The 14,654-nt window shown below is 38.7% G+C and overlaps 1 protein-coding gene across 1 annotated transcript in view; it reads right to left on the bottom strand.

The window, feature by feature from the left end:
* Positions 1-2,293: 2,293 nt before the first annotated feature.
* vps39 (VPS39 subunit of HOPS complex) overlaps positions 2,294-14,654 on the bottom strand; it is a 167,047-nt gene continuing 154,686 nt past the window's right edge. Inside the window, exon 25 of the mRNA XM_039741045.1 lies at positions 2,294-4,161. Within this exon, the coding sequence (XP_039596979.1) occupies positions 4,080-4,161 (82 nt within the window). The 3' untranslated portion in view covers positions 2,294-4,079. The remainder of the gene's footprint in view (positions 4,162-14,654) is intronic.

The raw sequence follows: 14,654 nt of genomic DNA, 5'->3' as shown, positions 1-14,654 counted from the left end.
TCCCAACCATCCAACTTAAGCTGACCATCTAATGTACTAATTTCTAATCCTATACATCCTCATCACAGCCAGTGCAAATCTTAACATCTTTAACTCTGCCACCTCCAGCTCTGTCTCCTGCTTTCTGGTCAGTGCCACCGTCTCCAACCCATATAACATAGCTGGTCTCACTATCATCCTGTAGACCTTCCCTTTCACTCTTGCTGATACCCGTCTGTCACAAATTACTCCTGACACACTTCCTAACTCATTCCACCCTGCCTGCACTCTCTTTTTCACCTCTCTTCCACAATCCCCGTTAATTGTTGATCCCAAGTATTTAACTTCATCCACCTTCACCAGCTCTACACCCTGTATCCTCAACATTCCACTGACTTCCCTCTCATTTCCACACGTATTCTGTCTTGTTCCTACTGACCTTCATTCCTCTCCTATCCAGAGCAAACCTCCATCTTCTCCAGGGTCTCCTCGACTTGATCCCTACTCTCGCTACAGTTCACAATGTCATCAGCAAACATCATAGCCCACATGGACTCTTGTTTAACCTTGTCTGTCAACCTGTCCATCACCATTGCAAATAAGAAAGGGCTCAGAGCCGATCCCTGATGTAATCCCACCTCCACCTTGAATGCATCCGTCACTCCAACTGCAGTTCTCACCACTGTACAACCCTTACATACTTCTCTGCCACTCCTGACTGCCTCTTACAATACCACATCTCCTCTCGAGGCACCCTGTCATATGCTTAAACATCACATCTGTGGTGCTCTTTCTTGGCATGAAACCATAGTGCTGCTCACTAATCATCACCTCACTTCTTAATCGAGCTTCCACTACTCTTTCCCATAACTTCATGCTGTGGCTCATCAATTTTATTCCCCTGCAGTTACTACAGTCCTGCACATCCCCCTTATTCTTAAAAATTGGCACCAGTACACTTTTTCTCCACTCCTCAGGCATCCTCTCACTTTCCAAGATTCCATTAAACAATCTGGTTAAAAACTCCACTGCCATCTCTCCTAAACACCTCCATGCTTCCATAGGTATGTCATCTGGACCAACGGCCTTTCCATTCTTTATCCTCTTCATAGCTGTCCTTACTTCCTCCTTGCTAATCCGTTGCATTTACGGATTCACAAACTCCACATCATCCAACCTTCTCTCTTTCTCTCTCATTCATTAGCCTTTCAAAATACTCTTTCCATCTGCTCAACACACTCTCCTCGCTTGGGAGTACATTTCTATCTTTATCCTTTATTACCCTAACCTGCTGGATATCTTTCCCAGCTCGGTCCCTTTGTCTAGCCAATCGGTACAGGTCCTTTTCTCCATCCTTAGTGTCCAAACTCTCATACAACTCATCATACGCCTTTTCTTTAGCCTTCGCCACCTCTTTCTTCACCTTATGCCTTATCTCCTTGTACTCTTGTCTACTTTTTGCATCTCTCCGACTATCCCACTTCTTCTTTGCCATCCTCTTCCTCTGTAAACTCTCCTGTACTTCCAAATTCCACCACCAGGTTTCCTTTTCCTCCTTCCTCTGTCCAGATGTCACGCCAAGCACCCTTCTTGCTGTCACCCTTACTACATCTGCTGTAGTTTCCCAGCTGTCTGGTAACTCTTCACTGCTACCCAATGCCTGTCTTATCTCCTCCCTAAACTCAACCTTGCAGTCTTCCTTTTTCAATTTCCACAATTTGATCCTTGGCTCTGCCCTCACTCTCCTCCCCTTCTTCTTGATCTCCAATGTCATCCTATAGACCACCAACCCATGGTGCCTAACTACACTTTCTGCTGCCACCACTTTACAGTCTTTAATACTGTATCCTTCAGATTATATCCTATGCAAAAGAATCAGTCTATCTATGGAACCTCCTCTGGTCACCTTAAATCAAACAAATCACAAGAGAAAAAAATCAAACCTCAGAAATAGAAAACTGACCTGACTCCAGCTTAGGGAGTTTTATTTGCTCTTCACACATTTAATGTGGTGTGAAATTGAGTCTAAAACAGGGCATGACCAAAAGTGCATGAACAAACAGCAACTCTCAAAATTTGGAACTGGAGTTCAAAAGAACCCAACGTTTGAATTGAGAAAGGCATCAATTATTTAAATCTTGTATTTAAGGTGGAAAATATTGAAATTAAAGCATGCTGTCCTACCTGACCAGATGTAGGGAACGCGTCTGTCCAGCTCCATACAACAAATACTGTAAGCACTCAAATACGCAGGACTGCAATTTGGAAATTAAAAAAAAAAATTCCTGTGTTGAAATATCCATGACAGAAATTAATAAGTGTTTTAAAATCTTTAATAGTTTTTATTAAGTTTGTTCATATTAAGCTGTCCAAAGCTGTGATAGGATCAGGTCCTTTACAGAATGAGACTGGATATGCAATTATAAACACTTTACATACAAGGTGCCTAAAAGAGGAACTATAATACAAGTGCTTCTGTACAAACGTCTGACTGGATGCAGTGGTGACCACACAAATTCAACCTCCTGCTAGAAAGACACATTATAATAAATGTAGTTTTTTTCCCCCCACTTTGACCGATTTTAGTTCACTTGCATGCATTAGAATGTCCTCTGTCCTAATATTTCCTTGTCACCTAAGAAAAAAATCCAGAGTGCGTGAGCAAGCAGGATCCCCATCACTACAAGTCAGTGATCAAGCATAAAGAGATCCCCTCAAGCGCAATGTGACATTAATAAGAAGAAACAATTATTAGGCACTCTGGTACAGCTGTCCATCAAAAGAATAAAAGTGCTTTAGGTGCATAAAAAGTAGCATCTTGAAATGGCATGGAGACGACTGTGTGTGATGTTGCCAGCTCCTGTCCTTTCAATTCTTCACCTCACCTACCATCCATATGTCATCTCAGCCATAATTTCCAGCTATTTATCACATTGTATCAGCCACAGTAAGACACCAGTGAATCGATAAGGCGATTTTTGCCACATCTTTCTAATCGATCAAAGTACAATTTACCGATAAGAGGCAGCTGGTCCCACTAAAACCCACATTTTAAAGGCCAACAAGCACTACATATGTAACTCTGCTCCAAAAATGGAAAAATAAAGCTTGTGTTTTTTTGACAGAAAAGCATAAAAGCAATTTCAGATCAGAGTGGGTGTTTTTGGCAAACCAAGACAAAAAAATAAAGAGATGGACTGTAGGCACAGCTCTAAAAAGTGAAAGAAAAACACTGAAGAACAGGTGCAAGTTCGTAGACGCTGTTGCAAACCAGCAGACTGGAGGAGCATTAGAACGTGTCAGAGAAGTAACTGGCCGGAGTTCAGTTATCAACTATGTCAATGTAGTCCTCTGTTTCAATTACATCTCAGTAGTCGGTTCTTTAACATAAAGTGGGCACATGTCTGAAGAAGAAACCGTTTTATTTTTGAAGTGATCCCAGCTGTGGGCTGTCCATTGTGCTTAAGCCCCTGGTTTCTTCTTATCTGATTTTTTTTTATTCGAGTCAGTTCCTCGGTTTTCTCTGACTTCATTTTAGCTCAAGATTATTTTCAAGCTGCATGTTTAGCCCATGAGTAACACTTCAAGCAAAAGGCAGCACATGGGGTGGAGGTATTAAACCCTTTCCAATAAGATCATGTTTCCCTACAGGGATTGACAATCCTCCAAGCAGGAGAGGTCAAACAAAGCACACAAATCCCCACTCCCCTGTGGCCTGCGCCAGCTCAGAATTTTTTTTTTTTTCCTTTTCCCATCCTGTCTGCAGTTGTCCCTATATGCCAGTTGTCTGTTTCCCACCAGGCTGTCATGATCCCTCCTTTGGCTGCACCTCCCCTTGTATAAAAGTTAGATTGGGAAGGTCCCAGCTGCTTGCATGTACAGCCACAGAACAAGCAGCATAGAAACAAAACTGCTTAATCCAGTTAATGTCCTCCTTTCTCTGTTTTTCCTCTTCCAAATTCAACAGCTGGAGCACATGAGAGAAAGCTCATCCTTGCCCCTTATTATCTGCTGTCTAATGTTTACGGCTTCTTCCAGGCATCAGGTTGAGCAAAACAGCCTGTAATCCAAGGAAGTGAAGCTGCCAGCCAGTCCCAAGTTCAGAGCTCAGTCGGACATACACTGCGGTCTTTGCAGCAGAAGTAATGAACCACCACTCCATTGGGGTATCTTGCAAATGCACTGTGAAGACAAAGAATGAGTCTGTGTTAGCCATCTGTTATCACAAGAGACCAATTCAATTAATGTGCATCTGGTCTTTACAGATTTATAGGGTCCTTATTGCGACGTGTACAGAGTCTAGTCAAATTCTTACTTGAATGGGCCAAGCAACATACAACATGTCAGCACTCTCTGGCACCGTGATGAGTGAGTAGAGCTACCTTATCTTAACACTTGGGTCTTCCTTAAAAAAAAAAAAATGATCATACCATGCAGAGCTGGAAGATCTGAACTCTTTTTTCACATACTAAAACTGAATACTGTTAAAGCACTAACATGCACATTAATAATTAAGAGCAATGAGCAGCTGGATTTCTAAAGTGAACGATATGCAGCCACCAGCGTGCACCTGTGAGTGACTAGCATTAGGGTCACACACAACATTGTGTTTGTGCTGCACAGAAATGCATGTAACAGATGCCCAGAATTAGGACAGCTACTTTAATGCAAGAACCACAGAGTTCACCATCTTCTCCTTAGTCTGCATCTGCAGTGTCTGATGTAAATGTGGCACTTGACAGCCAAACATCTCCATCCATTCTGCCAACTACTTACTCAACTAGAAGAGGACACACCAATTAAAAAACGGTCATCACTGGAGCCCACTCTCACATCCTTGAAGGGTGACAGTTCAAACTACATGTAGCATGTCATTGAAATAAATAAATGATTCAATAATTAAAAACAACAACAAATAAGTCACAAAATATTTTTCGCGACACTAGGGCTGCAAAAACTGATTGAAGTCGTAGAGGATAACTGATGAAGAAAACAGTTGTCAATTTATTCAGAGATTTCTGTGTATCATGTGCTGTATGTCACTTTATTGACCAAGAGTGAGGCCTTAGCTTCCCTGAATAGAACGAGCAGATTCAGAAAATGAATGGCTACATTTTGTTTCATTCTCTTTGTTCTGTTATTTAGATTTTTCCTTAGTGAGAATTCAAAAGATCTTTTAATTAAAACCAGATGATGGTATTCTGCAAAACCACATGAACTGCTCAATAAAACAACTGCTGGCTGAAACCATATTTATTTTTGACATATTACGGTGGTCATGTTAAGTAACTTCATATCATATTAGATTTGCTAACTTAAGGAGACACTTAAAGATGTATCATCACAAAGGTCATTGACCTAGTAGACAAAAACCTGGTTTCTTAAAAACCTCTCTTTATATGTGCAAGTACATTTCTGGAGCTGTCCTTTGGCAAAATGCTCTATCGTCATTAAACTGCGCAGGTAAAAATGCAGGTATTCTTACATAAATAAAGTAAGTATTGCGTTAGGTTACCCGTGGCTTTAAAAAGTAATCAGACTACTTAATGCATTACACTACTGTTCCTGAGATTGTGCTGCCTAAAATAGCACTGTGCATTCAACTGAAATTGAGTCAGATTTTTATTTTTCAGTTTAAAACACAATGCAATTGCCCCAGCATTTGTCTCAGAAAACGTATCTTTTAGACTCTTCTACATGTGGCTGCTGACAGCGTATACAAAGCCAGTCCAGTTAAGATTGAGATTAGAAGGCTTAACGCGTGGCTCAAATCTTGGTGCAGGGTAGAAAGTTATAGGTTTATGGGGCAATGGGACTCCTTTGGAACAGATGGGACCTGTTTCGCCATAATGGGTTACATCTGAACTGAAGGGGCATCAATGTATTGGGAAGGCATATGAGTAGGCTAGTTGAGGAATTCTTATACTAGGGAATTGGGAGGGCAGGGAGTTTAGGACAGGCCAGGTTTAGAATTATACGTGGAGGAACAAGCAATGATGTAGAAATAAAAATCTGTAGTAATGTAAATTCTAATACAACATTTAAATATAGAAGGAGTAATATATTAAAAATAGCTTACCTTAATGCTAGCAGTATCAACAATAAGGAAAGTGAATTGGAGTTGCATGTAGTAGTGAATTGGAGTTGCATGTAGTAGAGCACAATTATAATATTATAGCAATAATGGAAACCTGGCTATATAACAAAGATAGGGATGAGTGTAACATTGAGGGATACATATTTTAGGAAGGATAGACAGAACAGAAAAGGACATGGAGTTGCTGTTTATGTCAAACAGAATTTAAAAACAAGTCCTCTTCAATTGGACAATGAGCCCCATCTTAGTGAGGACATGTGGCTTTGCCTGGAAAGCATTAGGGAAACAGGTCTTATTTTAGGAGTGTGTTATAGACTGTCCAAAGTAGACAGTAATTTCAACACACATCTTTTTAGGGGATGTTATAGTCTTGGGGGAACTAATTATCCGAATATTAACTGGGATAACTTTGCAAATGGAGGAACACAACAGCATATGTTTTTAGAAGTAATCAGTGACTGTTTTTAAACACAGCATGTTTAAAGCACCAATGCAGGGTGAAACTTGTCTGGATTTAGTATTTTGTAATAATCAGGATAGAATTGAGGGTGTAGAAGTGTTTGAACCACTAGGGTTACATGACCATAATATAATACAGTTCTCAGTGTTTTATAAGAGTGAGGATGCAACGACTAAAACTGTTAACTTTAACTTTGGTGGGGCAAATTTTGAGCAGATGCGGCAAAGTCTAAGGAGGATAGACTGGGATAAGCTTATAAGTATGGAGACAGTCGAGGAGCAGTGGAGCAGGTTTAAAAATGTTTTACATGTAATGCAGGACAGGAACATACCACAATTTGGAATTAATAGGAAACTTTAAAAAACTCCACAGTGGATTAATAAAGAGTTAAAAAAATGAAGCTGCAAAGGAAAAAAACAGCTTTATAAGGGTTGCAAGGCTAATAAATCCGAAATGAATCGTAGGGCATATGAGAACATGAGGGCAAACATTAAGAAGGATATAAGGGAGCCTAAAAGACAGTTGGAGGGGAATAGTAAAGAATCTATTAGGGTTATCTTTTGACTTAACTGCTCTATGTTAGTAGTAAAAGAACAGTGAAAGAGGGGGTGAAGTACATCAGGAATAATAAAGAAGAATTAACACTAGAATTACCAAAGCCTACAAAAAACCTGTAAATCCGTCCCACCTTAAATCCCTTCGCACTTCTCCGTCAGCGTCTTTTGTCTTGTAAATCTGTCGATAAGCAGCAAGCAGCCTGCTATCATATCCCCCCCACCACCGCACAAAGTTTTCTCAGCTCAGCGTTTACCTGCGTGTCAGTTGCTTAGAGTTGTAGAGAGTAAATACTATATCGTTATTTAGAACACATGCATTTCATGTGTATTCCGTGTCTACAATCATCTATGTAAACACTTTGTTAAAACAGAAATGCTTTTCATGTTTTAGTAATTGACAAAATGTAGACATGAAGCGTATAATGTGTGAACCCTGAAGTCCAAATATCAAATAAACACTTTCACAAAAGGTACAAGTATAACAAAACAAGCACACTTTTATTCAAGAATATAACTGCAGAAAAAGAACTTGCGTTAGGGTGTGACATTGACACATTTTTAGTGTGACCACTTTTGTGGCGCAGTGGTAAGAGTTGCTGACTGGCAATCAAATGGTCATGAGTTCGATCCTGGACGCATCTGTTTTGAGAAGTGAACTGCTCTTATTCTTACTATTTTAGAATAAAAACATACATTTGATATGAGTCTGTAACAGCCGGTGTAAATTTGTGTACTTGTAAAGGTTAACTTTTTTTCTCTTTTAATTCAATTTTATTCTCTGAGTCACGTTCACGCTTTCCCTCCCTCCCAGATTTAACTAACAGCACCAGCATAAATTCACACCTGATCTGATGCTGTTCATTTTCCAATAACATTGCATTAGTGCAATGATGTTTTCTGATTGGTACTATTCAGATCATAAAATAATTTCTTCAAAATGTCACATATATTTGTCTCTTTCTTTTTTTGCCCGGTTCTGCGTTGACATCGTGCACCAGAAGGAGTGAGATTATTCAGTACGAGCAGAAGCACGTGGGTGGCTGGATGCTTATGCTATAACAAGCTTGACCTGGCAGCAATGAACATACATGTACTGTGCAAGGCATTCACGTGGTCCACTGAGAAAACAAGAGTATTCCTTGCTCAACTTTCAGAGGAATTTCGTCGTCATTTCTTACAAGAAAAGGTGATGGATAAAGCAAAAGAGGATGCAACATCGATAAGCCTCTGTTCCAAGACCGCCGCTTCCCCCAGGAAAACAAACTCAGTCAGTCAGTGTCATGCACCCCTTCAGTGTTATAGGAACCACAGCAGAAGTGAGAAGTGTGTACACTGCAAAAGGTACACATGTTGTAAATGTAGGAAGGACAGTCCTTGGGTGTGTGGGAACTGTTAACATTTGAATTTGATGATTGCATATAGTGCAGAACTGACCTCTCTGTACTATTCTTTCCTCTGCTTGTCCTGGAGTACAAAAGAAACACCACCATGCACCAAAATGTGGAGATTGGCCAAGAACGGGGGTAAAAAAACGCAGTCAATGATTACAACCGCAAAAAGGCATGCAAATGTATATGAATAATATTTTGCATCAGTGCCACAAAGTTTGCTGAAATGTACATTACAGGTCATAAAATGAATTATTCCAAATATCATATATACCTATGTCTCTGTTTTTTGTCACTGCAGCTTTGACATCATGGACCATAAGGAGCATACTAATTCAGCATGAGCAGGAACACTCAATAAAACTGAATAAAACAAAATTAAAGTGACAATGAGATACGAATAAGGCAGATTCACCAGCATTTGTGTGTCAGCCTTTATCCATTGAGATGAAAGAATTTCCAGTTCCATTGTCTTAAAACACCACTCATATCTACAGTTACTCCCAGTTTCAGATAAAAACTAACAGCATCAGATCTGGGGTGGTGGGGGTGGGTGTTGCATCGTAGCTGAAAGAATAAAGGTTTTAAAAAAAAAAAAACGCTACCTTTTACAAGTACTATAAATTTACACTGGCTGCTACAGACACAAATCAAATGTATGTTTTTATTGTATAATATTAACAATAAGAGCAGCTTACTACTCAAAACAGTAAATTTGCGGGGAGTTGGTTTTGAAATCCACTGACTTATAACTCAGCAGTTCTTACCGCTGCACCACGGAAGCTGTCGTATTGTACTTGTATTATGTCATTTACTATTAAATCATGAAAAACGTTTTTGTTTTAACGAGGTGGCTCACTCCCACATAATCAAGGCTTGAACTGGGAGAACTTCTTGCCCGTTCTGCGGCGGTGGAGGGGATGGTATAGCAGACTGTTTGCTGCTTGTGCTTCTCAACACATTTACAAGATGAAAGATGCAGACGGAAAGGTGTGAAGGGATTTAAGGTGAGCTGGGTTACGAGTTTTTTCGTAGGTTTTGGTAATTCTAGTGTTAAGGATGCTAGTGAATACATATATAAACCCGTGACGCATATTTTTAGGAAATAACTGCGCACTGGAGAGATTCCGAATGACTGGAAAGTGGCAAATATCATCACACCAGTAACGGCACACTGCACAATAACGTGCAGTGAATTCACTTGACTTGAGCATGCATAGTTTTCATACTGTTTCTTTGTACGTTTAGCATTCGTTTGCTCAGAAGTTGATGTGCTTGATGCTTCCTGAGAAGCTCTTCTTTTCTCCACCTTAGTGGCCCGCTTCTTCTCTTTTTTCATGTGATTCTTTTCGTGTAAAAACTGATTAAGTCAGTGTTTGTGTTGCAATTACTTAGTACGTTTTCCTTAATTTTTCACTTAAGCTGACACTTAAGTCTTCAATCTGCCTCAAGAATGATTTAAGATATGAAGAAGTAGGGGAAGTGACAGTGAAGGTGGTAGGGGTGAAAACAGCCACCCTGCTATCTGCTGCTGAGAGTTGATTCTACAATTAAATAAAAAGAGGAATAAACTTGGAGGTCAATCATCACCCCGAAAGTGTGTGTGTATATATATGTGTATATATATATGTATATGTATATGTATATGTATATGTATATGATTTTGATAACCAGCTTACTTATATTTCTAAGTTTGCAGATGATACCAAGATAGGTAGATTGGCAGATAACTTGGAACCTATTAAATCATTACAGGACTTAAAAAGCATACAGGCTTAGGTAGATTTGTGGCAAATGAAATTTAATGTCAGTAAATGTAAAGTATTACACATAAGAAGTAAAAATGTGAAGTTTCAATACACATACATAATAGGAGGTTTAAAAATCAAAAGCACACCTTATGAGAAGGATTTAGGAATCATAGTGGACTCTAAGCTATCAACTTCCAGACAGTGTTTAGAAGGCAAACAGAATGTCAGGTTATATAGCACCTTGATGTGTGTAGTACTAGTCACAGGAGGTTCTGCCGAAGCTTTACAACACACTGGTGAGGCCACATCCTGAGTAGTGTGCAGTTTTGGTCATCAGGCCACAAAAAGGACATAGCAGCACTAGAAAAGGTCCACAGAAGGGCAACTAGAATAATTCCATGACTACAGAGAATGAATTATGAAGAAAGATGAAAAGATGTGAGCAAAAGAATATTAAGAGGTGCCAAAGTATTTAAAATTATGAAGTGAATTATTCCAGCGGATCAAGGCTGTTATTTTAAAATGAGTTCATCATGAACACGGGGACACAGAAAACCATAGATACTTGGAATAAGCTACCAAGTAGTGTGGTTGACAGTAACACTTAAAGAACTTTCAAAACTCGACTTTATGTTTCTTTAGGAGAATTAAGTGGATAGGACTGGTGAGCTTTGTTGGCCTGAATGGCCTGTTCTTTTCTAGATTGTTATGTTCTAAAAGAAGGTGAACAAAGTACAACCGACATGCATAGACTACCAAGACCTTAACTTTAATGCAGTAAAGGGCTTACATGGCCAAATAACTGGGTTATTCACAGACAAATCTATGTGTTAGCCCGATTTCTCTATCCAGAATTAAGGTTTACATGGCCATTTCTGAAACCAAATATCTATGAATAACTGGGTTAAGGTGCATTTTGTATTGAATATGCGAAAGATGAAACTTAAGACACCACTGATGAATTTTAGTTAAGGTGACTTGTCTGCCCAGCAGATATAGACAAGATTATAATACAGTTTATTTATTTCCAGCATTTTTAAGTAGTAATGAGTTAAAGAGGAAAATGTGTTGTGAGGGACCAGGCCACAGGAAGATAAAGAAGGCCTGTGGCACATGAGAAAAATTTAAGGACAGGGCGAGAGTGTTGGATATCCCTTATCAGCTATCCAAGAGGTGACGTTAAGTAAATGGTCATTTCTCTCCACTAGTTTCTGGGCCTTATATAATAAAACAGATCAATTCCCAAAAAAGTGACATCCAGAGATGCCTCACTAGATGCACTTAAATCAGCCTGAATAACCCATTTATTCACAGAAACCTGGTTTCTAAAATGCCATGTAAACCATTATTTCAGTTAGCGAAACTGAGTTAAGACATGTGCACTTGTCTGTGAATAATCTGATTATGTGCCCAAGTAAACCTTTCACTACGTTACCGCTAAGGATTTTGTAGTCTGTGCATGTTCCATTGCACTCTGCCAGCCTGCACAAGCATTTGCTTCTTTCACTCTTTCAGCAGCCACAGGTGGAAGCCTCTACAAAATAAATTTCCAGAGTCAAATCTTCAGGCGATTGTATACTAGCTGAAATAATCTGTCCGAATATTTCAGAAATCTCTACATTTACATTGATGTACTGAATGTTCAGTGCAAAGCTAAGCATCACAACCTCGACAACAGAAGGGTAACATATTAAATGTTACGTGCGTTATGCAGTCAGATTACTTCATAAAGTTGACAAGTAATCTAACGCAATACTTCTGCTTCTTTGACAACTCAAACAATTTAGAAATAATTAAAGTGGACATTGTAGACTTTAATTTAAGGGTATTCATTTCGGTCACAGAAAATGTAAAATGTTTTATACATTGGCTTTTTATTTACCATAGTGAGGATTCTTCTGTCATCAGCAGTGAAGGTCTTTCTTGGCCTACTAGTCCCTTTGCGATTGTTGAGCTCACCTGTGTGTTCTTCTTCATTAAATTCCAGACAGCTGATTTAGGTCATCCTAAGGTCTTACTAATGTCTCAAATTATTTTATTTTTATTTTTCTGCCTCATAATGGCTTCTTTGACTTTCAGTGGTGCAGCTCTTGTCCTTATGTTGGCAGCTACAGACTCCAAAGGGTAGAAGCAAGCTAAGATATCTTATGAAGCAATGAAACATACCTGAGTAATCACAAACCAAACTTTACAGTGCCTTGAAATAGAATGACCAAGTATAAGAAGTGTGCAACGGAAATACAGTATATGCAAATACCTTTAATTTAACGTTGGCAAAATCCACATTAATCACATCTAAATTATTTGATTTGTAATTTTAAACTGTGGATCAAAGTGGTAAATCAAGGAAAAAATGTGTCTGTCCCAAAACTTTATGAAGGGCCACTGCAAACATAGATTTTTAACAAAGTAGGTTTCGGCCTTTAACTGGGTTATTCACCTTAACCCGTTAATTTGTGTGCATGTAAAGCACTTTGTGATGCACCTTTTAAACACGAGGTCAGTGAACAATGAGTTCTAACTCAATGACTCGAAACCCTGGTGAACAAAACTTAGCACAAATTGTCAAACAAATGTTTGGCCTATTGTGCACCCAAGAAACCAATGGCAACAGATCCACACCTTCCTTTATAACCCATTGTAAATACCAGATCCATGCTCTGTCTACATGCTTAGTGCTCTTGCGCTGGCTATAACCTCTGCTCCATTGCAGGGACCTGTTGCCTGTAACAAAAGCTGGAACAATCCTTTATACTTCAAATGGTAAACAGGTACTAGACTGGAAGAGTTGAAGACTTATCTGTATTGGAGATAGAAGAGGGTGCCACGATTCCAAACCTAGCTAAAGTAAAGCAACAGCAATTATAAGTTCTTCTTCCTAAAAGCAATAAGAAAGTTCAAGGCAACATCCTGCTTACATACGCATAAAATGTGTGTGTGAGAGGGCGGTGGAAATCGGTGTAGACTAGTTCTGAGAAAATGAACACCATTACCATGGTGCAGATGCTAGAAATGTAAGGGGTAGTTAAAGAATTTATCAATCTTGACCACATAAATTACAAGATCAGAATTCATAAATGATGTGCCTTTCTATATAGTTCAACTAAGCTAAACATAAATGTATGTGTTTGGTTTTAATTGTAGTTCATCTATATATTATACAGATTGTATACTTGCAAATATTCTTCTATTATCCTAGTGAATAAATTGTATTTATTGGTTTATTGCAGAAGGCATGTTTAGGTTATTTGTTGAAAAGTAGGTTATTACTACGTTCAAACCACAAATGCAGAATGCGAAAGTTATTTAAAGCAGACCTTTGCCCATTTAAGAACTCTGTTCATAAATAGTATGAATCTCTTCATATATTTAGCATCCTGGCTGGAAGGTGAAACAGATCCCTGATGCACATTACATGGCCTTCATGCTCTCATATGACCTACAGTCAGCACTAGAGTTAAGTCGTGCATTTTTTTGTCAGTTTTTTTTTCCTTTACAATTTCTTTTCATCTCCTAAATTACCAAATGCATAGTTTTTTTCTCACTATAAATCCAAAATGTTGGATAACTCGTATGCACAATGGTTTTAAACCTGCTCCTTGACTGTCCTCACACTTATCCCAACTGATCCCTTTCAAACTTTGGTGCATCTGTTCCAAATTTTCCCTACCATAGTGAAACTTAACAGTTTTAGTCTTTGTATTCTGCCAAAACACAGATCTGTATAACATTATGGTTACTTGAGCCTAGTGGTTCAATCACCTTCACACCTGGGATTCCATCCTTGCAAAATTATTTTTGACAGACAAGACTGAAGATGTTGCACTTAAATTAATTTAAAACTGATGTTTCACTAAGGTCTAGTTTACAGAAATAGTACAACTGAAAAAAGTAAATTTGATATATATTTAAAAAATGTAATTATAGTAGAACAACAGTAATCTAAATAAAAAAATGAAAATAACAGAAAGCCAAAAACAAAAATAGTACTGCAGTTCACACCAATGAGCATATTCTTTTGGATTTTATATTTTCTGTGCTAGGCAGCGATTTTGGTTTCTGAATTAAGTCAACAATAAAAGATGTGGGTGTTGCTGATTACCACCACAAAGGTGTTCCCTGTTATCCAGCATTAGTGTTGCATATTCATCATGTGTTTAAACTTATGAAATAATGTCTGCCAGACGCAAAGCTTTCAAGACTTTTGTGCCAAGCTAAACAAACAAAAAAAAAATTAGCTCACTGTGTTTTAACGAGTAATGGCAATGCTCCCAACATGCAGAGGTCAGCCAATAATTAAGTCACTCCAGCCGCATTTGGACATTATGTTAATGTTTGAGCTTAAATTAACCATCTACTTTGAAAGATGACAGCTGAAATTCAACACTGCACATCACCGACGACTGAGTGAATGTCACCAGA

This window comes from Polypterus senegalus, chromosome 18, assembly GCF_016835505.1.
Source record: "Polypterus senegalus isolate Bchr_013 chromosome 18, ASM1683550v1, whole genome shotgun sequence".
Lineage (NCBI taxonomy): Eukaryota > Metazoa > Chordata > Cladistia > Polypteriformes > Polypteridae > Polypterus > Polypterus senegalus.
The sequence above is the reverse complement of the archived record's forward strand: the minus strand, read 5'-3'. Positions and strand labels throughout refer to the sequence as shown.